The sequence below is a fragment of the Acinonyx jubatus genome, chromosome B2 (assembly GCF_027475565.1).
Source record: "Acinonyx jubatus isolate Ajub_Pintada_27869175 chromosome B2, VMU_Ajub_asm_v1.0, whole genome shotgun sequence".
NCBI classification, from domain to species: Eukaryota; Metazoa; Chordata; class Mammalia; order Carnivora; family Felidae; genus Acinonyx; species Acinonyx jubatus.
In genome coordinates, this window is record NC_069385.1 from 2021347 (window position 1) to 2048332 (window position 26986).

The 26986-nt window shown below is 49.8% G+C and overlaps 1 protein-coding gene across 24 annotated transcripts in view; it reads right to left on the minus strand.

The window, feature by feature from the left end:
• AFDN (afadin, adherens junction formation factor) overlaps window positions 1–5313 on the minus strand; it is a 140742-nt gene extending 135429 nt beyond the window's left edge. For 10 of the 24 annotated variants that reach the window (XM_053221961.1, XM_053221958.1, XM_053221959.1 and 7 more), the window contains exon 1: window positions 4987–5313. In XM_053221961.1, coding sequence (XP_053077936.1) covers window positions 4987–5091 — 105 coding nt within the window. In that variant the 5' untranslated portion in view covers window positions 5092–5313. The remainder of the gene's footprint in view (window positions 1–4986) is intronic. The other 14 variants (XM_053221980.1, XM_053221966.1, XM_053221979.1 and 11 more) reach the window with 3 other exon arrangements.
• Window positions 5314–26986: the final 21673 nt, after the last annotated feature.

Below are 26986 nucleotides of genomic sequence, written 5' to 3' on the forward strand. Positions count from 1 at the left end.
GGAAATGTTAAGAAAAGCTTCTGCTCATTCACAGTAGTGCATAAAGACGGTCCAGCTTTGACAACATGCCCACAACCTGCCATCAACTCATACATACGGGGACCCTAGCTAGAAGCCCACCGATGGATTCGCATCTCAGGTCCGCCAGCCCTCAGTGGCAGCTAACAGGCGGGGGGTGCACCCCGACCTGGCTGATGGGTCTGGGAGATGTGGCCGAACTGCTTAGAATCTAACTCAAGTGTACACGTAGGTCAATTTCTCAGCTCTCTCCTAGGCTTCTTCAAGGTGAATGAGCATATCCTAACTACAATCGGCCAGGAAAATAACAGGAACAGCAAACTTTTGAACAAAAATCAACAGAATTTACCTAACCTGAAAATACTTTTCAGTTACTCAAGAGATCGGTTTAGCTTTATGTACCATGAGTAGTATTCATATCCGTTTCATTTACAATAAAGGAAAACAGATGTACATCACGGTAACTGCTAGGATTACTTATTAGCATTTTCTGACTTCATACCTAAGCTCAAGTCTGGTAAAACTGTTTATAAACAGAATAACCAATGCCTAGTAATACCGTTTTGCACACAGCCGCTCGATTAAATCCTTAACGACATAACACCAAGCCTTGTCCTCTGCAGCTTCCCACCAACTTGGTACATACCCTGACCGTCTGTGACTCTGACTCTTTCAAGAACACGGCAGAGCCACTTCCACTGCTGTGCTATTAACCACAACCAAAACTTGACAGTTCTAGAAAAGACCAGTTACAACGGTTACCTGCCTTTAAGTCTATAAACTGCAGAAATTAAAATTAGTTTTCATCGGCAAGAGGAGAGCAAATTGAAGCTGGTCTCGATGCGGTTTCAATTTAAGATGTGAGACAATGTGAGACAAGGGTTTCACCTCAGACTGACCGGCTCACATCCATACGGACGTAAAACTCAACCAGTTATTACAGGAAATAAAGGTTAAAAAAAAAAAAAGGTTACAACCACCACTGAGTTCCAAGTCAAAAAAAAAAGACAGAGATGCCTATAAATACTACAAACACATCATTGGCCACTGCCTGTATCATTATGTATTAGTCACCAAAAAAAGGGATCTTCTGAAGTATCAATGTTCAACAGCCCAACTGCTGTTTTCAAAACAGTCTCAAATATAGTTCAGGGGTATGATGCAGCATAGTTACAACCTAAGTACTAGTCTGGAACATAGAGGGAGCTATAAATTATGCAACTTATCACTACTTCCTACTCCACCTCTGCTGACAAACCAGAAGTTGTTTTTTACACACACCTCTGGGTAACATGAATCACCGCGTTCCTTCTCCAGATTAACCAGAATATTAAAATATAACACATTCACCTTCAACAAAGCACATGCGGGTGTCTGTGCAAATTCTAGATTATTTTTTCCCATCGGGGCAAAAAGAAGACAATGAGCTCAATAAATTATTTTTAAAAAACTGACTTTAAGAACTACCTCACGAAGTAAAATGGTCCACCGCCTAGAAGAGTTTTTGCATTTAGGTGTAACCTTTATGCAAAAGAGAAACACGTGAAAAGATAAATCTTTAAAAGCCTAACAAATACATTTCAGATGTATTTTAAGGCGCATATGCCCCATGTTTGGTCAGGAGCAAAGGTGTGTCCGGAAAGGACGCCGTATTCACCGTTGCTTTTCCACAAGAGTAAATTTCTAAGCTCTTGCTCTCATGAAATCAGGAAGAGAAACACAAACCAAGGGCTATGAGGACAAGACTGGGATGAGTTAAACAAGAGAACGCCACAAACCAGAGGGAGACCTTTGGGGAACCAGAGAAGCCCTCTCCCGCGAAGGCAGAAGTGAAGATTGGCAAGAAGTGTTCTACCATGACAAATAGTAAGAAATCGCGAAAAGAAAGCAAGCCTCAATATTAAGAAAAGAACAGGACTAAAAAGCTTTAAGACTTTATTAGGAGCCATAGTTTTCCACAGGAATCGAGACCTTAATGCAACTTAACACCAATCTCCTAGTGATAAAATATCAACGTTAAGTTTAGATCGACTCTCGTTTTAAAATTCCGAAAGAATCTAGGAGCCAAGTGAGGAAGGGGTTGAAAAATACGCGGTAAGATAGAACCTGCTTTTTGTGTGGAAGCTCTCCTTTTACACATAAGTGTGAATCTGAAAGAAAAAAGTAAACTTATCAACCAGGTTGATTTTAGAACATACTCAGATTTTCTTAAAAAGTAATCTAATCCAAACACCAAGTTTATCATCTTACTAAACACAGAAGCCACAGAATTATCAGTGATTATCAGGATTGCCTGAAATCACCAGTCACAGATGATTAACACAGTTACACAATTTGATAACAAATACTGATCGCTGTACCCTCCTCCCCAAAAAGGAAACAAAAGAAAATAAAGCACAACTATACTCTCCTATCCATATATGGAAAGATTATCCAAATATTTAAATATAAGGAGGCTTAAAATGCATTGTTAAAGTCAAATTCTGGAGTAAATGTGCCTAACGTTTATTGAAAATAACAAAGGCCTAGATCATGCTTACATTCTTGTAGGAAACTAAGGAAAATGACTTGTGATGGCCAAATAGAGTAACAATTCATCATCAGGTGGTACAAACTTCTAGATATGAGTTTAGATACAGCAATGTGAACCCGTGAGCCTTGAAATATTGGTTTAGAGAAATAGTAACATGAAGGTTTACCTGCATCATAATGAAAACCACAACATGTTAAATGTGCAAGTCAACTTCCAAGGCCAGAATAAATTTAATAGTATGCAAAGATTCCCCAAAAAACTTAATATTAAGCATGAACGAGGTTCTAGAGAATGAAAAAACTAATATAAATAACACAAAGACATTTTTAAAAGCCAATCTACTTTGTTATGAAAAGCTTTCCCAAATAATTCTGGAGAATCATTTCTAAAAAGAGATCAAGCATAAGTGGGGAGAAAAAACTAACTGAAATTCACGTCCGTGATCCAAAATAGTCCTTCAACTTTGCTTTGCTTCAAGACACTTACAGAGGCACTTTTCACCCTCAGAGTAACCATGGAAAATAAAAGGTACCTCTCCAAATGACAGGCCAGTTTTAGTAACTACTAACATCTCTAAGAGAATAGGGAAGAAGTTTCGAGTGAGTGCTTAAAAATGGAATATTTTGAAACCAATTAACTATAATCTGTTTCCGGTTTAGATTTTTTAAAATGCCAACTCAATTCAAAAGCTCAAACAGTAAACTGAAATATCTATTACTAAACTGAAAAACTATTCCTTTTCTCAACCAGACTTGGGAAATCTCTAAAACACACAATCATAAATAGATTCATTCATACAGAAAAACAAAACAACCACGTTCCAAGAAAATACTTTACATCCGAATTTTTTTAACCAGAGAGAAGAAAAATGAATCCATTGTTCTCAAAGACAACATCGTACTAAAAGTCAAATTACTGCCCGTCCGTCGCCTTTCAGAAGACGTGCTGGTAAGTCTACGAATGAACACGAGTACGTGTTACCAGTTTGCCTCCTAGGACCTAAGTGAAAATCGTTGGAGAGGATGAGCTGTGAGTCAGGAGTAACTTGTCAGCGCTGAAACTGGTAACCGAAGCTAACAATGCGTATTAATATTCAAGTAAGTACTGAGATGAATGGCTCTGCCCAGCAAGGCGGAAGAAATCCTTCCCCCCGCAGGCAAGACCAAGAGGTTGAACACGAAAACGTCAACGTTACTCAAACGGACGAACTGGAGTCTGGCGACAGGAGAGGATGCTCACGACAATGTCCACATCTGCCCACTCGATGGGTGCCTGAAGGCTGGTGTGGGGGCAAATGACACCGACTCTGAAGTGGCTGTCGGAGCCGATCAAGACTAGGTGCTGGGGAAACAGTCCCCCGGGAGTGCCGGCGTCCGGTGCAAGGTGCACCGCACGACTACGCCCGGGCTCCGCACTCGCCCGCAAGCGTTCGCCTCCACCCTAACCCGCACGACCCCTCCGGTCCCGGCAGAGCGGGCCTCGAACGCAGCCCGCAAAAACCCTGGAAAGCCTCGCGGCCGCTCGGCCATAAACAACTGCCATTGTCCTAGGCCAGGAGCGAGTGTGACTTCCTCCTCCTCCCCGGAGCACGCCCAGGGCTGGGCGCCCCCCGGCGAGGCCCGGGAGCCGCCGAGCGACCCTGCCCGGCCCCGCCCCCGCCCCGCCGGGTCGCCGCGGACGCCCGCCCCGGCCCGGCGGGGGGAGGGGCGCTCCGGCTTCAACCTGGGAGGCCGGCGACGAATGGGAGAAAACCTTTCTTTCCAAGGGAGTTCAATTCCGGGCCGCGTTATCAGCAAATGCGCACGGTTAGAACTTTCCTGATATTTACTTTACTCTCGCGGCTGGCAACCCCCGAGTTTGCAAACCCACTGGAGCAAAACACCGCCGGTCACATGCTCGCCCGAGTGACAAAGGTCCGCGTTACCCACAGCCTGGAGCGCCGCGGACCCCGCGCCGCAGTCAGGGGGAAACGCGGTGAAGTCACGCCCGCCTCCCGCCGCAGGGCCTCTCGGCCCGCGACCCCCGCGCCCGGCCCGCGACCCCCGCCCAACCACGACCCCCCGAGCCCGGCCCGCGACCCCTGCGTTCTGCCCGCCGACCCCGCCCCCGGCCCCGCCCCCCGGCCCCCAACCCCCGGCCGGGCCCGCGACCGCGACCGCGCCCCCGGGTCCCCGCGGGGCACGCGACCCCCCGCCTCCGGCGGCACAGGTGACGACGCCGCGTCCGCGCCCGGCCCCGCGCGGGGATCTCCCCCCTCCCCACCCCCCCCGCCACCACCCGGGCTCCGGGGCGCAGAGTGGGGCCCGGGGGCGGGGTCGGCGGCGGGTTGGGGGGGGGGCCCCCCCGCGGGGGCGCCGCCGGGGCTCGGGGAGCGGGGCGGCCTGAGGGGCTCGGCGGAGGGGGAGGGGCGGCCCCGGGAGGGGAAGGACGCTCACCTCGGTGGGCTGGCTGATCTCGAACAGGTCCAGCCGGTTGGCGTTCCAGTGGTGGATGATGTCGGCCAGCTTCCGCCGCTCCTCGTCGCGGCCGCCCGCCGACATCCTCCCGGCCGCGCTCCTCGGCCCGCGCCGCCACGGGGGTCGGGGCCGGGCCGGGTGGGACCGCGCGCGCCCACAGGTCCGCGGGCCCGGCCGCCCCGCGCTCGGCCGCCTCCGCCCGGCCGCCCCGCGGGCTCCGCAGCCTCCTCGGGCTCCCGGGCTCCTCGGCCGCCTCGGCCGCCTCAGCCGGCCCGCCCCGCGTCAGCCCCGCCGGCCGGTGTGCGCCCGAGCGCCCGCACACGCCGCCCGCGCGCCCCGCCCCGCCCCGCCCGCCGTGCGCGCCCCCGCGCCCGCGTGCCCGCCCCCGCGCGCCCGCGTCGCCGCACCTCGGGCGGCCTCCGCTAGGTGCTGCTGCGCCGGCCGCCGACAGGCCGCCGCGCGCCGGGCCGCCTCACCTCCTGCGCGCCGGGGCGGGGCGGGGCCGGGGCCGGGGCGGGGGTCGAGGGGCGGGCGGGGCTCGGACGCTGCTGGGTTCCGATGGCGCTGGTTTGCCGGGTGCCGGGTTCCGACGCGGCTGGGTTGGAACGCGTGGGTCTGGGTTCCGACGGTGCTGGGCTGGAGGGTGCCGGACTGCGGGGATGCTGGGTTTGCAGGGTTCTGGGTTCTGACGGGTGGGGCTGGGTTCGGAGGGTGCTAGGTTCGAACAGGTGGGGCTGGGTTCCGACAATTTGGGTTTGCAGGGTGCTGGGTTCCGACGGGCGGGGCTGGGCTCCGAGGGGTGGTGCCGGGTTCGCACGGGCGGGGCTGGTCTGGGACGGATGGGTGTGGGCAGTCCAGGGTGGAGGGACAGAAGAACGCAGGCAAAACTCCCCGAGGGCGGGTTGGAGGGCGCGGGAGTCTGGCAAGTACTGACCTATGTATGCAGCGGGGCCTGTGTCCTGCTTCCTTGTCACCCCGCCCGGTTTCCCGCGGGTGTCTCTTGGTTACTAATGGACCCCATCCGGGGCGATTCCCTTTTTGTTGGGGTCAAATCAGAGCGCACCTCTTGGAGCTGCTTTCTGCTGAGGAGGGTGAATTATCATGGTGTGTGCGTGTATTTCAGAGATGAGGTTTGTGAAACCCTTGCCGTGCTCTGGGAGGCGAGCCTCTCCTCTGCTCTCCTGTTGAGGCCTCCACGCTGTTGTCCGCTATTTCCATGCAGGGCAGGGTGAAGCTGGGGTGTCCAGCTCCCCTGGTGTGTATCCACTCAGGTAGCACATCGTTTCTCAGGCAAATGACGTCTACAAAACTCCACAGACGCAGAGCACGGAGTTTGCAAACTTAAAATGATAGAGAGGGGAAGAGTCATTTGACCTTCCCTTTTTCTGCTACCCCTTCACCCCCGACTGTAAAGCCTCTAAGTGTCCCGCTCGATGTGGAGACCTAAAATTGATTTCAGGAGCAAGTTTTCTAAATTTTAGGAATGTCTGTCTCATTAGCTGCTTCCTCTTTAACTGCCCCCTAGCCCTACGCCCCGCCCCTCAAAAGTGTTTTCCTGGCTGCAGAACACATTCCAACAGACTATGTCCTCCGTGCCACTCATACAGGTGAAGTTGGTTTCTTACATGATCTGCGATGTGTTGTAACAAAAAGCCTTCGTCTCTGAAATGCCAAAGCTAAGTAATGAAAATAGTGAGTTGTATTTGACAAAGCCTCTTTATTTTTGTCATTACTCCGTCTTCCAGTGTGGAGATAGTTTTTCTCTCCGCCAATCGGGTTTCTTCTTTTGTAGGAGAGAGGAGAACCCGATCATGCCTGCTGGGTTTTGTCTTCGGCTTTCTTTTCTACTGTACTCGTACAGTAGAGCTACATAAGGAGGCTTTTCAGCAGAGAAGCCTGAGGTGTTGAACCAGTGCCATGGGGGAATGAATTCTTCCATAGTTCTGTCGTCTTCCTTCTCAAAATCAGAGCGTGGTGATTTGCAGAACAGCCTATGTGTATGAATGCCGTCTTCATGTTCTGGCATTCTGTTCCTTTATACCTTGACGTTCTGGCGCTGCTCTCTTGACCCAAGTTGTGTGTCCTTTTGGTTTTGTTTTGTGTTCGTAGGGGCCATCAGGGGGCCAGTGCCGCTCAGAACTGTCTAGCTAGGTTCCCCACGTGCCCTGCGCGTCATTAGCCACAATGTCAGCAGAGGTCTGACAGTAAGAGCTTTATTCCTGATGGTGCTATTACCAAGAGTGACTTCGCCCTTAAAGAATTACGTAGCTTGCCAAGCTGGCGAGTAGGTTGCTGGGGTCCAAAGTAAGTGCACTATAGTGTTGCTGGAGGAAGCTCCGTATGGCAAGAAGATAAGCACGAGTGCCCTGCGGTGTTATTCTTGTCATAAAAAATGCACAAAATGCAGGGCGCACACAAAATGCCTGCAGGGTGACACGGGACACACCGAAGGCTCTTAGTGTTAATTATTACAGTTTTCATGAATCTCATCAAGTCCCCCTCTGTATGTTGTATGAGTGGTATAGTAACATCCAAACTACAATTCATAGTAGATCCCAACCAGCATGAGTTTATTGACAAAGGTTTAAAAGCAACCTGAAATCCATAGAACACCTACAGTTCGTAAGTCGTGACAAGCCGGTATCCGTTTAGGCCATGAGAGTGTTCAGGCTGGCATTCTTCCGCTAACGGTCATCGTCCAAGACCTCAAGATAATATACTGAGACCTGTGTTACTTTTGATGCTACGTTATAAAAGTAAGTAGACACGATCTTCTATTTTCAGCGTACTGCTGAGTTCTGGTACGTTTAAGAAATCGGATTTAAGTGCTAGTCAAGAGATGCTGTATAAAAGTGAATTCATTATTTATTATTCTTTATTCTTTATTTATTTATGAAACAATGTATTATTGACCCCACCTTATGGACAGAGAATCAGAGAAGTGACATCAGACACTAGGCTGAAGGTGAGCCAAGCTATATCGGGCGAGTCCTTAAAAGGGAGATCTTTTTCATCTATGGGTCTGTTTTAAGATGTATTTTCCACTTTGTATTTAGCTTTTGGCTTTCTTTTTTTAAACTATTATTTTATTTTCAGTTACACTATTAAAAAAGTAAGAGCTCCTGCCTAAATCTGCATTGATCTACAAATATTTCTAAATATCTCTGTCTTGGGGTGCCTGGGGGACTCAGCCAGTGGAGCATCCGGCTTCCGCTCAGGTCACGATCTCATGGTTCGTGGGTTCAAGCCCCGTGTCGGGCTCTGTGCTGACAGCTAGGAGCCCGGAGCCTGCTTCGGATTCTGTGTCTCCCTCGCTCTCTTGCGCTCTCTCTCTCTCTCTCTCTCTCTCTCAAAAATAAGCACACATTTTTAAAAGAAAGTAAATATCTCTGTGTAAAACTTAAATGTGCTTAAAACTTTAAAGTACAATGTAATGGGACTAAATGTATGAGAACAAACAAATAATGATATTTTAAAATTCTGGTTAAGCTCTGAACTTAAAAAAAAATTTAATATTTTTTAATGTTTTAAAGTTTTTTAATGTGACAGAAACCAGGTTCCAAGACCAACCAAATGTAGTAAACCTATTCCTGCCTCAATTTTCACAAGCTCTGGAAATTAGAAAATGCCGAGAAAGATTAGGAGCTCAATCCATCTCAGAAGTACAAAGGGTACAAACATACCAACTACGTTTCATGACCTACAGGTCATTTCATTTTCTAGCCACTAATAAACTTCCTATTTCAGTAAATTAATCACATTTTGAACTATTTTAATCCTGTAATCATCCAGATCATCTATGAGCACTTTGGCTAGATCCGTTAGCTCAGAGGATGGTCCTCCAATAAAACTTCAAGCGAACGGATGTGATAAAGTTACAAAAAGCAAACTTGCTGGGTGCACTGCCTGCCACGCTATCTGCGAGGTGAACGTTAGGTACTATGGAAAGTTAAATAACCAGACTCTTCCTCTGCCTAAGCCATGGCTAGGAGGTCAATGTTGTTAAGTTAGTTTAAGAAAAGAGAGAGATTCCAGAGGAATGGTCTCCGGAAGTAAGTAGGGTACCTGTTACTTCACTGATAAACAGAGGAACGTAGCTGCAAATTCTTTCTCCGTTGTATTCCCAGGTTGTTGATGGTTAGCTTTCAGGTTACCTGGTCGAGTTTTCAGGAAACGAGTTTTCATAGAGAAAGCAGAGATACAAAAAGGACTTAAAATAGGAATTTAATCTTACCAACTCTAACGTCTGTGGTTCAGTGTGACTGCTAGCGTTTGATAAATTAGGATAATGCTGCAAAACCTACCAAATCTTAAATAGACAAAGAAGATACTTACACAGGATGCAAAGGAAATAGATGGTGGCTGTGTGTGTGTGTGTGTGTGTGTGTGTGTGTGTGTGTGACATTAGACGGGAATCACATCTTGTGAACACTGGTCACTTGCCCTTAACGTGTTGGACAATCGCTTCATGTTACTTTGGTTTACGTGAGGCCCCCTTAGTGCCCAGGACCGCTCTTACTGAGTCTGTTTCTGTTCCCCGCTCCCAGTACTGAGTGCAGCACGGTGCCTTGCACGTAAGCAACGTTTGCTGAGTAACTGCGGACTGGAGTGGAGGCCGCTGTGGGGTGTGGCACACCCTCCACGGTCACCAGCCCTCAGTCAAGTGAGTGATCTTTGCAAGGCTGGACTCCACAGCACGGAAGCCACATTTTCCACCCAGCCTCTCGCCTGTTCTCTAGATGAGAAAAGGTAGGGTCTCGACAGTGCGGCCGGAAGGAGAACGTGTGTCTGCCTCGTCCCTGGGTCTTGATCTACTGAGCGGCTTTAACGTGACTCCGTCACGTGGCTGCCATTGATTCAAAAGAAGCGAAGAGAATGCGGGAGACATTATGAAAGGCAGGTTCTAAGGTGAGCTAAATGTAATAAGCCGGATTCCAGCCCCAATGTGCGTAGGCTGTGGGAAATATAAAGTATCAGGGAAAAGATTAGGAATGTAACAGACCTCAGGAAAGCAAATGGCACAGATATGTCAGCTGTGACTCTCTACGATTCGTGCCGTTTCCTCCTAGAAAGTGAGTACGATATAGAAATATATAAATAAATAAACAGTACCATATAGTTACTTATATAAATGTATAAATTATGTATCATTGTACAGTACATATTGTATGCTGATATACAGAATATGTATGATTTTGCTAGAAAAAAATTTCTAAATTTTTTAAATGTTTTTTTTTTATTTATTTTTGAGACGGAGACAGAGCATGAGCAGGAGAGGGACAGAGAGAGAAGGAGACACAGAATCCGAAGCAGGCTCCAGGCTCTGAGCCGTCAGCACAGAGCCCGACGCGGGGCTCGAACTCACAGAGTGTGAGATCGTGACCTGAGCTGAAGTCAGACACTTAACCGACTGAGCCACCCAGGTGCCCTGCTAGAAAACATTTTTCAATGCAAACTCCCGTTAAAGTTTATTTAAACAAGTAAAAACACAGGCCAAATGAAGGAAGCATGGACGTAAATGCTTTACCAGCAGTAAAAACTGGAGAAACCAAGAGAACTGAATGTTGAGAAACATGTTGTTCATGGGAAACCCAAAAGTGGAATAGCTCAGGACTTTGCCCCGGCCTCTCCTTTATCCACCAGCATCTCTGGAAATCAAAAGTACCAAATTATAAGTGTTTGCTTTTGGAAATGCAGTGCAACATCAACATTTTTAAAAGTGCTTGGGGTGCCTGGGGGGCTCAGTCGGTTGAGCGTCCGACTTCAGCTCAGGTCAGGATCTCACGGTTCGTGAGTTCGAGCCCCATGTCGGGCTCTGTGCTGACAGCTCAGACCCTGGAGCCTGTTTCGGATTCTGTGTCTCCCTCTCTCTCTGGCCCTCCCCTGCTCTCTCTCTCTCTCTCATAAGTAAACGTTTAAAAGGTTTTTAAAAAGTGCTAATGTTGCAACATTTTGTGAAAAGTGAAAATCGTGGCCTAAGGCTTCGGTCAGGATGGCGTTGTGTTTGTGCTGGAAACACCGGTGCCATGCACATGCACCTGTTCTGAATAGACACCAATGAGAGGAGGAAGACAGAGAAAATGTAAAATTAGAGAGTACCTGAAACGACGCAGACATCGCTGAGGATCCGCATCTGGACAGAAGTGCACAGCAGTGGGAGGGAGCTGGCGGGGCCATCCTGCTGGACCCGGGGCCCCGAGCAGGCAGATCCCGGAAGGAACTGAGGTCCCGTAGGGTGGTGGGGATGACAGTGCCCACGGGGAGAGGAGGAAACACTGACCCAGCCCTCTGAGCGGAGGTGAGCTAAGCCAGGCGGTGGTGTATCTGGACGCCTCCTGCCAGGACTGCACGTCTTGCTCCAGGGTGAGGGCCCCCCTCGGACCAGGTCAAGGCCTTTGTTAGCCAGAGGGAGGCATGGCCACTGCGAGAGTGGGAGAGAGAGACTGCGAGAATCACCACCTAGGATGAGCTGACCAGCCCCAAGTTCCAAACCGTGTGCAAACACCAAATGCTAAAGGACCATCCAAAGCAGCAGTTGAAAGATGAATTCACTGCAGATAAAACAAAAATAATGAAACATTCCGAAAAGAGCTTTAAATACATGTATAGGAAACATAAAGAACTATATGATGAGATAATACTCATAGAAGGGGGTAAGAAATTGTGAAACAAAGAGCTGGCAGAAATAAGCATATATTTAAAAAGAACCAACTGGAAATCCTACAGATGATAAATGTAGCGATTGGCGGAAGCCCAAAAGGAAGAAGAAACGCGCTGAGGGACGCATCTGGGAAACAGAGCGGTAAGAGGCTTTTGAAGGTAGGGGTCCAATGAGGGACAAGAGCAATGGGCTAGGAGAGCTCAGTCTGCTCTAATTAGAATTCCAGAGAAGCGAAGAGAATGGCAGAGAAACGTAATTAAAGCAATGAAAGGTGGGAATGTTCCAGAGTGTCAGAAACACATGAGTCTTCACATTGAAAGTGCTCTCAAACATCAAGCAGGATGAAAGAACGTACCCCACCCCCCCACCTGGTATAGAGCAGTGAGACCGCCAGGCCAAGGTCAAAGTGGAAATGTTAATAATTACTTCAGACTACAGATGTGGGAAAAAGGATAGAATCAGAGAGAGAACCTAGAAACCACGCCCCTCGTGTGTGAGGGGCAACCGTAGAAGAGGAAGCTCGGGCTCGGACAGGTGTATTTCTGGACACCCTTGCCCCCGCTCACTTCACTGTCCCCCTCACCCTTAACAGCGTGGGCTTGAACGGCACTGGTCCGCTTAGACGTGGATTTTTTACAGTCCCGTACTACAAATGTATTCTGTCTTCCTTGAGATGTTCTCGATCACATTTACGTTTCTCTCACCTTATTGTGAGGCGACATTATATCATGCGTATAATATGCAGTATGTGTTAGCTGTTACGTAATCAGAAGGCTTCTGGCCAACAGTAGGCTACCAGTGGAGAAGGCTTGGGGAAGTCAAAAATCATGCACATATTTCTGACTCTGAGACACCGGCGTGCCTGACCCCTGCATTGATCAAGGGTCAACTGTGTTCTAACACCGCCATAATTTAAAAACAATTGCTTTTCAGTCATCAACTATTAAGTCTGTGTTCACACTTCAGAGGACTTTTTATTGTTTTATTTTTTATTATTTTTTTAAATGTTTATTTGGAGAGAAAGTGTGTGCACACAGTGGGGAGAGGGACAGAGGGAGAGAGAGAGAGAGAGAGGGAGAGAGAATCCTAAGCAGGCTCTGTGCTCAGCAAAGAGCCTGACGCGGGGTTCTATCCCACGTCCCTGGGATTGTGACCTTAGCCAAAATCAAGAGTCAGGCACTCAACCAACTGAGCCACCCTGGCGCCCCCAGAGGATTTATTAAACCTACACATTCGCTCAGCCCTAGACACAGAATCAAGATCCAGAATCTGTGCATTTGACGTCTCCCTGAGTGATTCCAGTAGGTCTGACAACCGCTGGCTTAGATGACATTTTAGATCCTTCTTGACCTTGAGGCTGTGACACACACATCTGCAATCACACCTAGGTGAGGCTGTCTCCCTCACGTCACTGAACCAGGATGGGAATCCATTCTGCACCTGTTATCTAGGTGTTGGGATGAGAAAGTAGCATGGGGGTGGGGGAGACAAATTCCCAAGTTTGACATCTATCCCATAACACTAATCGTAGGACAGTGTGAGGGGATCATTATAGCTGAGACCTGGTTTCTGCTGGTGAGAAATGAACATCAGGGTGGCGATTACCTGACCGCCCACACGCAGACCCCCCACACAGCCCAAATTAAAGTATGTGGATGTACTCGCCCAGTGTCCACGGCTACAGAGATGTTTTCATCCTGATTTGAACGCTGGCACCGTAGGGGTTAAAAACGTACGTGACAACAAGGGACGTGCGGGGAGGTTTTTTTTAATAGACGTGAACATAAGTGAAACAGCACAGAAGTATTCGTGCTTATGTGTGTGTAAAAAAAGAAACAGTAAAATTTTAACTTTTTATGCGTATTTTTAATTATTAAAAGACACTGCATTAGCAATTCCATTTGTTCAGAACATCGCAGCAAGCCTGCAAGGTCTTGGGACGGATGTAGGCGAGAGAATGCTGTCGTAAATATCTGACTGGGTGGTGGTTGTTTTGGCTGTGAAGTATGGTCCCTGTGTTCATGACAGCGCAATGTCTGACGAATTTGGTCCGTTACTGCGAATTTTTAAACTGTTTTCTATATGTGGGAGAAGACACGTGCTCCTCTCCCCTGCCCCAAACTACGAAACCGCCTTTCCAGTCCTTTCTGTCCCCAAGACTCACGAGTGTCTCATTGCCGATCCCCTCCCCTTTCCCTCTTTCTCCAGCCCGCACCCCCCACCCCCGGCCCATCACATGCCTTCTCCAACTCGGGGGCTTGTCAGCCGGATCTCAGGGTTGTCCCCAACTCCCTCCTTTTTCACTTTGCATGTCCTTCCAGTTTCCTGACGCTGGCAGTCCTCTGTCACAGTGCCCTCCTGGGGTCTTGTTGCACCGTCCCCCCGATGTCAAACCTGTCCGATCTTCCTAATGCGCCACTGCAGTCATGTCATAGCGATTTTCACCCTAATGACACCCTCACAGTCAGTCCGCTCAGCCCAGCTCGTTTTGTTAGCTCAGTTTCCTAGTATTTCACAGGTGAGTTCAAATAAATCGCTCCCTCTCCGTCTTACGAACTTGCCTCTGCTCCCCCACCTCCCCAGCTTTGCTCGAATCTTCCCTCCACTGGGAAGACCCCCTCTCGTACGCACTCGGTGAAATCCTAACCATTTCCCTAGACATCAGTGCTGTTGGCTGGTTTTGATTTTCCTCTACTGAGCACCAGAATGTCACCTTCCACCCCTGTGATGTCAGGCACGGCCACATGACTTGTTCCGGGTAACGAGACGGTGCGGAAGCAGGGTGTCGCTTCCGGGTGGAAGTGTTTAAGAGCCGGTGAGTGACCGGCCAGCTCTGTCTTCCTTGGCTGCAGTGCCTGTGCAGGAGCAGGGGAGCCGCGACACGGAGCAGCCCAGTCTCAGCCACAACCAGCCCTGCAGGGCCACCGGGCCCCACGGTGGGTGTTAAGCCCTGGAAGTGGGGGGTGGCTACTACCGTGGGACAACTTGCGCCACCACACAAGTGCTGAGCACGGTCTTAGGCTCACACAGACCTGAGGTTGAATGTCGCCTGCCCGCTGTTGGCCGTGAGTGGCCAAGCATCCCTCTGAAACCCAGTTTTCTCATCTGAGCAATTGGCAGGATGCTCAGGACCCTGAAAGTTAAGCGAGCTGTATGCTTGCAATGTCCAGCCTCAATGTCCAGTTTCAATGTCAGTGTTGAGATCTTCCCCCTTCCTGGCGTTGCAAGTGTACAAACCCTGATGTCATTTCAGAGAAGACGATTTATTTGGTCTTCTGCTATTTGTAGGACAATCACAAGACTACACAAATTTTCTGCCCAATGATTTCGCTGAAGTGTAATCTCTCTCTCTCTTTTTTAATGTTTATCTATTTAGTTTTGGGGGGAGAGAGAGAGCGTGAGAGCTCGAGTAGGGGAGGGGCAGAGGGAGAGAGAGAGAGAGAGAGAGAGAGAGAGAGAGAGTCCCAAGCAGGCTCCACACTGGCAGTGTGGTTCTCGAGCCCATGAACTGTGAGCTCATGGGCTGAGCCGAAATCAAGAGTTGGACAGTTAACCAACTGAGCCACCCAGGTGCCCCAAAGTATAATCTCTTCTATTTTTTTAAAGAGATTTATTTATTCATTTACAATTTTTTGGATGTTTATTTAATTTTGAGAGGGAGAGAGAGAACTCGAGCAGGGAGGGGCAGAGAAAGAGGCAGACACAATCCGAAGCAGGCTCCAGGCTCTGAGCTGTCAGCACAGAGCCTGACGTGGGGCTCAAACCCACGAACCGTGAGATCGTGACCTGAGCTGAAGTCAGACACTCAACCAACGGAGCCACCCAGGCGCCCCACCCCTAATCTCTTCTAAAGTAAAGCACAGATACATATTTCTTTTTCAGATAGTTAATGAGGCAAAATGTATAATTAATTTGGTTAAATTATTGCATTCTAATATTCATGTCTTTCTAAAACAAACCTCAGGTGGAATTTTTACCTAAATTGAAAAATCTATTTAAAAACAATTATCAGAAAAGTAAAAAATAATAGAATAAAAAAATGTTTGTTGTTCAAATATGTCTCCAGTTACTTTTGACCTGAATATCTAACTATTTTGAAATATATGACAGATTTTTATTTCAAGGGTTTTTGTTTGTTTGATGCAGATTTGCCTAAGTATTAAGGATGAAATGAATAAACATACCTTCATTATAGAGGTTGCAATTTCCTTGAGAAGCTTAAGACATCACTAGCATCTTTTTTTTTTGTTTGTTTTTTAAGTGTTTGTTTATTTTTGAGAGAGACAGAAACAGAATGTGAGTGGGTTAGGGGCAGAGAGAGAAGGAGACAGAATCCGAAGCAGGCTCCAGGCTCCGAGCTGTCAGCACAGAGCCCAAAATGGGGCTGGAACCCATGAACCCTGAGATCATGACCTGAGCCAAAGTAGGACACTTACCTGACTGAGCCACCCAGGTGCCCCGAAAAAATAAAATATTAAAAGGGGCTATAGCTGGGGTGCCTGGGTGCCTCTGTTGGTTAAGTGTCCAACTCTTGATCTCAGCTCAGGTCATGATCTCACGGTTCATGAGTTTGATCCCTGAGACAGGTTCTGCAGTGTGGAGCTTGCTTGGGATTCTCTCTTTCTTCATCTCTCCCTGCACCTCCCCCACTCGACCATTCTCTCTCTCTCTCTCTCTCTCTTTCTCTCAAAAATAAGTAAATAAACTTAAAAAGGGGGGAGGGGACTGTAGCCAAGAGTGTACATAACAAAGTATCTGACAGACATATGCCCAATTATGGGTGAAATAATTATGTTCTAGCTAAAAACTATTTGTTTAAATATAGAAATTCATGAAGAGACGTCCCTTGTTCCAAGACTAATGCCAACATGTTACGATTATTATTTTTTTAGTCAAATAATGTGGTTTACTTGTTGCAGGACAATTTAAGGGGTGGCGAAGCAGGGTGAGTTCCATATTAAAAAAAGTACGTTCTAAATACTTTTAGTCTTGTGCGACTTTCTACACCACAAGTCCGCGTTTTCACAAGTGACCCTTACTTCTGAGGTCACATACACCTTGCATTAATAGGGACAAAGGTTAATATTTTAAGCCGGGGATCCAGCCTGGTTGCTGTTTTCAAATGGTTGAAAAAAATCAAAATGAGAGGTGACACATGACGAAACACTAATTTAAAGCCTAGATATGTACAGTATTAGCTAACAAATAGGGATAAAGTCACAGAAGTCAAAGAGGAGGGAGAATCTGATTCTCATCAGGCTTGACTTCACCGTACTTGTCAAAAACAAAAAGGCCTCAGATTTCACAGCTCTTCTGGGAGGGCAAGGATAGTTGGCCCAGAAGAAAGAGTTTTAGTCCAAAATGAGATTCTCGAAGTTTTCTACTGGCAAACCCAGAATTCAATGTTTGGAAACATCTGTAATTAGGACTCTTTCTGAAAGGTCCAGCAAGGTGGCCACGGGAAAGCCCCTGACGTATTTGGACAATTTGATAAGCAAGGTGTAGGGTCAAGAACCGAGCCCAGGCTGGGCCCCCGAGGGACAGCTGTAGGGACAGAAGCTGAATTACTGTCTTTAGCTTCCAAGTGCACTGACTCAGAGTGAAGCAGACAGTAGCTGTGTATGCAGTTCTGCGTATATCCTGGGGAAAAGCACAGTGATGAATTAATGAGGACACCCAGCGGGTCCTGGAGAAGGGCACGGAGCGCGGAGCAGGAATCTCACCCCACGGAAGCCAAGGCTGGACCACACTCACCTGGGTCTCTGCCTGCAGGTGCAACAGCGTCGGGATCCTGGCTCCTTCTCGTTCTTTCCCGTCTCTTCCCTTCCCAGGCCACTGCCGCGCTTGGTAAGAGCCTCTCCCCCGAACTCCCACATCATGCTTGCTGTCACACTCATGTTTCTCCTAATATAGGACCCTAGGGGTACTTGTAACCTTTATGTCGAAGTCACATAAGCGTACAGCTCAGTTAACCCCACACGAACATACCAGTTTATAAAATAAAACAAAACGACCGAATATTCCTAACACCCCGGCAGCCCCCCTCACATCTCTTCCCAGTGAGTCCCCTCCATTCCTCGTCAAAGTGAAACACTATCCTGATTCATCACAGATTAATTTGCCTTGTTTTAGAAATATATAAAAACAGAATCAAAGTGGGGGTGCGGCTTTTTCATATTAACTGCTGGGCACAATCCCGTCATAGGATCTGCAGTCATTTCTACCGTTAGAGAACATTTGGATGATTACCAGTTTCTCCCAGTTGAGAGTCGTGCTGCTCTGGGGGCGCCTGGGGGGCTCGGTCAGTGGAGCATCCGACTCTTGATTTCAGCTCGGGTCGTGATCCCAGGATCGTGGGATTAAGTCCTGCATCAGGCCCTGCACTGAGCATGAAGCCTGCTTAAGATTCTCTCTGTCTCTGCCTCTGTCTCTGTCTCTCCCTCTGCCTCTCTCCCCCACTCATGTGCTCTCGCTCTCTCTCTAAAACACTAAAAATTAAAATTAAAAAAAGGATAGTGCCGAATAGTTTTGTAGGAGCCTTTACGCGCACCACGAGTAGGCGTGTTGGCTGGGTGTGTGCCTGGGGCGTCATTGCTAAGGTCACAGTGCACACAAGCACACACATTCAGTGGATACCGCCTGTTTTCCAGAGTGCCCGAATCACTGCACGTTCCCGTCAGCATGGTAACAGCTGGTGTTGTCTGTTTGTAGCCATTCTGGTATCCGTATCGTGATATCTTATTATTTTAATTCTCGTTTTTATGAGAATTAGCATCTTTTCACATATTTATGGACCATTTGGATATCCTATTTTGTGAAGTGCCTCTTGAAGTCTTTTGCTTATTAAAAAAATTTTTTTTAATATTTATTCACTTTTTTTTTGAGAGAGAGAGTGAGCAGGGAAGGAGCAGAGAGAGGGAGACACAGAATCCGAAGCAGGCTCCAGGCTCCGAGCTGTCAGCACAGAGCCCGACGCGGGGCTGGAACCCATGAACCGTGAGATCATGACCTGAGCCGAAGTTGGATGCTTCATTGACTGAGCCACCCAGGCGTCCCTAGGATATAATTATTAAATTGAAAAGTTTTAGTTAAAAATAGAACATATCTTGCTTTTCTATACAAATTAAAAATGTAAAACTTCATAGCCAATTTAAGAAGTTTTAAGTTGAAAACATTTATGTTTGAGTTTTATTGAGATGTCAGGATTCTACGCAAGTCTGGATGGAGAAATATTTACAAAACATATATCTGGGAGGGGAGAAAAAGGATCAAATTGATATGTGTAATTCACTGTATGTTAATTATACCTCAATAAAGCGAGAGAAGAAGATTCTACTTATCTGCAACCCAAATCATGTTATATACACAGCAAATGTCATGTGCTTGGTCAGAGTGGTTTCCTGTTGTGGTTTTCACTTCTTGAGGTGGTTGCGCTGAGGAAAAATCTGGTTACTTTTTTCTTTCTGATCCTTTTTAAGACATTTAATTTTGGCAATTTTGCTTCTTTAAAAAAAATGGTGTACATTTTGGAAGTAAATCAGAGCCATCAACACTGGGAATAAAACCATGTATTCCTCTTGTGTAAAATCTTTCTCCATGTCTAAAAATAAGCTACAATTCTAAGTTTAAATACAACTTAAAAAAAAAGTGTTTCCTGGTTAGGAAAAAAAAACAAAACAAAACCCTGCAGAAATGTACATATAACAATGACTTATAAAATTTGTTCAGAAATCGAATTTTTTCAGTTAGATTACCAAATTATCAACATTTTTGTATATAATATTATTAGCTTTACAAGCAAGAACACTGCACAGCGTGCCCAATTCAGGCGTCACATCCTGCAGCATTAAAAGTCAAGTGGTCTGAAGAGGTGAGAGATCACGGGGACAGAAGTGGTTCCTGCTTGGCCTTGCGTTCTAAAGCGGTGACCCAACACTTTAAGGATGTCCCTGACACATGCTATAATTTTGATTCTACTGCTCATTTACTTTCTTTCTTTTTTTTTTAATTTTTATTTTTGAGACAGAGAGAGACAGAGCATGAGCAGGGGAGGGGCAGAGAGAGAGGGAGACACAGAATCCGAAGCAGGTTCCAGGCTCTGAGCCATCAGCGCAGAGCCCGATGCGGGGCTCGAACTCACAGACTGTGAGATCATGACCTGAGCTGAAGTCGGACGCTTAACCGACTGAGCCACCCAGGCACCCCTACTGCTCGTTTACTTTCTGTATTTCATGTTCTACCTGTGAAAAATGTAGAATGATAATGCCAGGCATGGTTAAAAGGGTTGATGGTAATAAGTCTGTCATTGAAATTTTAAACATCCCCTCACCAGCAAGGGGCAGATTAGTCACTGTCCTGTGCAATAAAGATAATGTCTCCCTGTGGGGCAAAGAGTAGGTTATAGAAGAGTGAGAGTTCCTACGCTTGGAGCTGGTCAGCTGTGGCACAGACCCACCGCCTGTGCAGCGTCTCCCCAAACCCTACAGCACCCCATGGCACATAGAGAGCAGGGGACAGAGGGGGACGTGAAGCTCATGCTGCCTTCTTTGCTGGGGACAACAAAGCCCTTTGTCTCTGAGCCAGGAAGCTCGTGTCTTCTGCCAGCGCCTTCTGGCGCCTCGCCAGGCTGACCTGTTACTTGCAAGGAGGCTGAGCCCTCACACGCTTCTTGTCACGGACCGCTGTCAGTGTTTTGCGTGAGGATTGGAGGAGGTGCTAGGTCACCTTGCCAAATGCTAGTCCCTCAAAAGTATCCTTCCTTCCTGACACCAACTTACTAAAAACTATGAATGTTTGTCAGCCAATCATTACTTTTCTTTTTAGGTTTCAGTTGGTACTTGTAATTATATCTCAATAGCCCATGCCGTGGATATTTACAAGACAAGCAGCTAGATGAAAGTAAATGCATTTTTTTTTTTGGATTTTTCTCTTTTCAAGTCAACTCTTTAGACATTTCCAGATGATAGACTAAGACTTACACTTTTGTGTAGGTGGCCCCAGTAACTGGCATCCGTACGTATTTAAAATTTTAGCCATCGAAAGCACACTTGGTGCAGTATTGCAAATGTTTTTAAGAAAAAAGATACTACCAAAGGATGCCCAGTGCTTGTAATTCTTACCGTGTTTTCTGACTGTAGTTTGCAGGAAATAGAAGAGTCAACTGTGACCAGCTAATGAAAAGAAAATGAAAAATCACTCTCACTGCAAGATAAAAATTGGCTTCTGAGGTTCGACCTGCTATGGGACTCTGACACAATATTACTGATGATGCATTATTTTTCAATAACAAATTCTGCCCCGAGCCTCAGTAATACTGTCGTATTCTCTTCTGTTTCTAGTTTCTATTTGCAGAGAGGGCAGCATCCCTTAACTTTTATATCTTCTTCCTCACCTCCTGGATGTCTGCCAATATTGGATATTGATCACATACCGTAACATCACTACCCCTAGCAGGGTTTATGGCATTGAAAAATTCTTACCAGACCTTCTTGTAAAAATTTCACAGGGAGCTCACGAAATATTAAGCCACATGAAACAGCACTTGTTTTTGTCAAAACATTTCATTGTAACGTCTGTTTAAGGAAAGCACCCCAACCACCAAATTCTCCTTAGTGTTAGTTTCCTTGAAAAACGACTTTCTGGTGTGCTTCTCTGGAGGTTTTCTTGCAAGCCCCACCCCCAGAAGATGGGTGCTTGGATGGGAGTTTTGGTTTATTGGTGAGGAGTTGAGCTTCCTGTTCAGTCTGTGACCAATTTCCCCCCGTACCTGTTTACATTTATGATGGTTACGGCTTAAACAATAGAACATGATGCAAAGAATATTTGTTAGCTAAGCAGAGGGGCTTCATGGGCTGTCTGGCCATGACGGATGAGACGTGTCTGTTGGGGGTGGGCTGGAGTGACTTACACACCTGCCCTGACTTGAGGTCCTGTATAAACGTCGCGAACTTTCCAAAGGCCTCATTGCTGGTGGAGGAAGTTCCGGGGGCGGGCAGTTCCCCTGTTGCCGCTTCCGTGGCTCCACTCGGGCTGGCCGCCTGGTTATGTCCTGCACCCTCCCGACAGTGTCCTCCCCCGTAACATGGGGCTGTCAGCCCCTGCTGGCTAATGATAGTGTGAGAACAAGCAGAATGCCAGCATTTGGCAGCTGCCGAGGCGTTGTTTTCTGCCCCCTCTTCTGGCCCCATGCACCTTCCGACCTCGCGCCAAGTCTTGGAGGTGGTGGGCGATGTGGTAAAGCAGGAGGCCTTTTCTTTTTTTTTTTCTAATGTTGAGAGAGAGCCGGAGAGACAGAGATCGTGAGCAGGGGAGGGACAGAGAGAGAGGGAGGGAGAGAGAATCGGAAGCGGTCTCCGTGCTGTGGCACAGAGCCCGATGCGGGGCTCGAACCCACAAACTGTGAGATCACGACCTGAGCTGAGGTCAAGAGTCGGACGTTTAACCGACTGAGCCGCCCAGGGGGTCTGAGACGTCATTTTCTTAACTGAAGAAGTACGTGATCTACTCTTCAAAAATCCCTCAGAAGAGCATTTTGGAAGGAGGACCGTGATAAGAAAGGAGGCAGGCGGGGCGGACACTCGTTCGTTCCCCAGGGGCCCAGCGCCGGGAGGCGCCGCAGGGACAGAGGGTCAGGTGGAGGGTCCAGGAGACAGAGGCCGAGAGGGGTGGCGGGAGGGACCAGGGGCCGTCCGGTGTTTGTGTAGTTGGTCCCCCACCCCGTTTTACAAAAGGGACCGCTGACACTCGGGAGCCACTGGACAGGGTCCTGGGAGGCATCTCCCGGCCGCACGGGTGGTTGGCTGGAGGGGCCGAGGCAGCCTGACTTCAGCAGGGGCAGGTGTGACAGGCTGACGTGGGCCTGGGTGGTGACCATGGACGTGCCGAGTGTGTCTCCGGCCTGCCGTGTGGACTGGTTCCTGGCCCAGCCTGGAGTTGCACCACGGCTGCATAGACGTGTGGGCTGGAGCTCCCCGCCGCGGCCCTCAATGCCTGGAAATGCCCGCATCCTTTCATTGTGCTCGGAGGGGAGCCAGCCGACCTCCGCCCACCAGTGGCCCGGACAGGGCTCGGCTGGGATCGGGCGTGGGCCAGCTCTGGCCTGCCGGGCGGGAGCGCGCCCACGGACCAGCCGGCCGGGCGTCCCGATTGGGCTGTGGCCCTGGGCTTCGTTCTGAACATTCCGCCGCATCGGGCGCATCTGCAAGAAACTGGGGCACGCTGCCTGCCCGGCCCCCGTGCCGTGTGCAGGAGGCGCGCGGCCCTCGGGAGCTGGGCTGGGCTGGCTCAGCTGCTGTCCTTGCCCTGGGGAGCCCCAGGTGGGCCCCTCCTCGGATGGGGACCCCGTGTGCGGAGAGGTGTCCCCACCTGCCTGAGGGCGCGGCTCCTGCAGGCTGCTGAGAGCCAGCGGCAGAGACTTGGGTCGTCGCTGTCCTGATTTCTCCTTTTTGACCTCAAACAGGCCCGTGATGCTGTCAGGAAGGGAGCGTGTCGTGATTCACGATCAGCTCCAACTTATCGGAGCGCAAACCTTCATTGAGCAGTACCATCGGATCATCGCGTGTCGCCTGCTGGTTCCGAGGTCCGGGGCTACGTGGGGGCTCGCCGGGGTCCCTCTCAAAGAAGGGGGCGATTGGAGAGGCGGCCAGGGGAGCGGGAGTGGGGGACGGGGCGAGGGAAACAGGAGCAGGGAAGGCCACCCAGGCCCAACTGAGGTCACGGCTGCAGGTGCTGGGCGCACGGGGTGCATCCAGAGGATGGAGACCGGACAGACCCGGCTGCTCCCTCCCTGCGCCCCCTCATTTTGGGCTGTCGCCGTGCTGGTGCAGGGGCTCCCCCAGCTTCTGAGCAGCCCTGGCCCAGAAGAGCGGAGAGAGGCCGGCGGCCCTGTGGCAGGGCGCCAGAGGATGGTCTCCCGGGCTGCGGCTGGTGACCGGAACCGGCAGGGAGAAGGGACTCAGGCACCAGAGAGAGCGCCACAAGTAGCTGGGCCAGTCACCATCAACCGCTGCCTGAGTCTCTGACTCGTCTGCAGGGCGATGATAAATTTCTCTTCGAGCCGGGCCCCGCCTCTCAATGTCTCTCTCTGTCTGTGCCCTCCATCCATCGTCTCTCTGACTTTAACTCAGAGTCCTTAAAAAAAAATTGTTTTAATTTTAGAGAGAGAGAGAGCACAGGCAGGGGAGGGGCAGAGAAACAGGGAGAGAGAGAATCTTAAGCAGGCCCCACACTCCGCTCAGAGCCCGATGAGGCACTTGACATGGGGCTTGATCCCACGACCCTGGGGTCATGACCTGAGCTGAAATTAAGAGTGGGGTGCTCAACTGACTGAGCCACCCAGGCGCCCAACTCTGAGAATCCTTAAATTTGTGTCCAATCATGAGCCACGGTCTGCCTGTCTAGCGCTACGATTATCGCGAATGCAGCAAATATGGGCAAACACGAGCATAGACACCATTTGCTGAGCTAGATGGGGCCTGTCCTGTAGGACCTCAGGCACGTGAGACTGTGGTTTCTTGCGGCCCCCTCCCTGTCACAGGGCTGCTCCGTGACAACTGTCCTCACGGGCCGCCTCCCAGTGTGGCCGGGGATGAGGGCAGGGCCCACACAGGCATGAGGGTGTTCTCCAGGTTATGGGGGGGGGAGGGGCTCTGCACCTGCTGGACCTTCCGAGCTGTGGGTGCAGACACCTGCAGGGGATGTGCTGGCCGAGAGCCCAGCAGAGGCTCTGGGTCCTCGATCACAAGGATGTAGACGGGTTTTGCCTTCCCCGCGCTTCTGTGTGAACAGTTTGTTCACCAGCAGATGTTGGTGAGCGGGGGCCGGGTCAGGCGGTGCATGTGACGGTAGCAAAGACGGGGAGAAACCCCAGTTCCTGCCCTGGGCACATCCCTATTGATGGGGGAGGTGAAGATCAAAGTCGCGGGTAAATGTGAAACGGCCCGTCCCGCCATCCCGCCGTGTGGGGTAAGGCTGCTGGGTGGAGACGGCAGGGAAGGCCCACCTGCGGGTGTGATCGAGGATTCCGGATGGATAGGTACACCTGGGAGCTGTCAAAGGCAGACAGCGAATGTGGGGAGAGGGGCCAGGGCAGCCGAGGGTCTTGTCCCGAGTTCTTCCCCGTGTTTCGGGGAGGCCCCAGAACCGTGACGGCGACACCGGCATCTAATCTGTCTTTTGAGGTTTGCACCAAATCTCAAGGGCACTGCTCTTTCGAAACGCTAAGACGCTGAGGGCGGGGGATGGGCTAGATGGATGGCGGGCTTCCAGGAGGCACTTTTTGGGATGAGCACTGGGTACGGATGCAGGTGATGAACTGTGAATTCTACTCCTGGACCCAGGATTACACTGTATGTTAACTAACTCGGATTTCTTTTTTTCTTTTTTTTTTTCAATGTTTATTTATTTTTGGGACAGAGAGAGACAGAGCATGAACGGGCGAGGGGCAGAGAGAGAGGGAGACACAGAATCGGAAACAGGCTCCAGGCTCTGAGCCATCAGCCCAGAGCCTGACGCGGGGCTGGAACTCACGGACCGCGAGATCGTGACCTGGCTGAACTCTAATCGACTGCGCCACCCAGGTGCCCCATCGGATTTCAATAAAGGACAAGAAATCCTAAGACGTCGAGAGTGAGGCGGACTTTGGATTTCATGTTCTTATCAGGAACGACGTTAGGTAATTGTCATAAAGGAAAGGCCATAAAACACGGCGTCCCTGTAGCGAGGCCCTGCTTGTTCTCCGGGCACTGTCCTCCCACCTGCTCCATTCACGGGTCCTGAATCTTCGTGGGGCGGCCCTCTGCCACGGGCCAGTGTCGGTGAGCGCCCCCCCCCCCGCCCCCGCTGTGCCCAGACGCCCCTGAAAACCGTGACAGAGGATGAATCGAAGGAACTGGCACAGACGGGCCACAGGCCCTGACCCGGTTCCAGGAGGAATGACAGGCCCGAGCAGACCGGCCCCTGAGCCTCATAGCGGATCAGCCCCAACGACGGCGAACGTCACTTACCGGAGGATACCGGGCGAGCTGCATTTAGCGTTAACATTTTATAGGTAGGGAGACTGAAAATAACGATCCATTCATCACGTTGCCCGGCGGCTGGCTTTGGCACCCTCCCGTAAAACCACCCGGGCACCCGCGGCCTCACGCACCTGCCCCACACAGCGTCGTCCCTTGCCCCCATGCGGCCTCAGGACGCCACACCTGCTCTGCCCCTCGGCCCCTCCAGGGCTCCTGCAGAGTCCCCGAGATGCCTTTTTGGTGAAAACCCTGCCGTGTCGCCAGGTTTCCCAGGGTTAAAGGGCAACGCGCGTGAAAATGGGAAAGGCGGTGGAAGACGTCAAGAGGCCAGACATTGTTCCCCAGCCAGCCAGGCTGGGAGCTTTGCGCGGGTCGTCCTGCCCGAGACGCCTGCTTTCAAAGGGACAGTTTGCTGGGCTGTCCTGGCCCTGAGCCCCGCCCCTGAGAGAAGGCGGCACCCCCTGCGGTCTGGGTTCTGTGAAATGCAGGCTTTCCGACGCTGCAGGGACCCACAGTCGGGCACCCCCCTGCCCTGTGCACTCCGCGGAAGCGTCTGGAGGCCGGGGGACACGGCACGGGCAGACGCCCGCAGAGTCTCCCCGCTTCCAACCCAGCCTTCCTTCCCGTTAACACTGCTTTCAGCTTTCACTCTTTACGGGGCGTCACGTGCACACGGGAAAGTGTACTGAGCGCATCAGCTTGGGGACCTTTCGCACGGAGCGTCCCTTTGTGATCAGAGCCCAGATCAAAGCCGGAGCACGTGGGACCCCGTGGCCTCCCCGGGGCCCTTTCCAGCCAGGGGGCTGCCTTCTGAAAGTTGTTTTGCATGTTTTTGTACCTTATGTAAGTGGATTTTGTGTTACCTTTTAATTGCATTTCCCTCTATACTTTAAGTTCACCGTAAAAGGTGCACGGGATAACACTTGACCTTTGCTTAGAAGTGGAGGTGAACAGGGGCAGACTCTTGGTATCGGCTCAGGTCACGATCCCAGGGTTGTGAGATCGAGTCCCGAGTCAGGCTCCGCACTGAGGGTGCAGCCTGCTTAGGATTCTCTCTCCTTCTCTCTCTCCTTGTCTCTCTCCTTCTCTCTCTCTCTCTCCCTGTCTCTCTCTGCCCCTCCCCACCGTGCACATTCACAGTTTCTCTCTCAAAATAGACATTAAACAGCGACCACAAGTGGAGATGAAATCACAATGTGTTGTCAGGGAAGTGTGTGTCACCACTGGGAACACCAGAGGAGCCACACTGTCATGACTCAGCCCTAATGCCCGAGACCCCAGGATAGACAAGGAGGACCGGGTT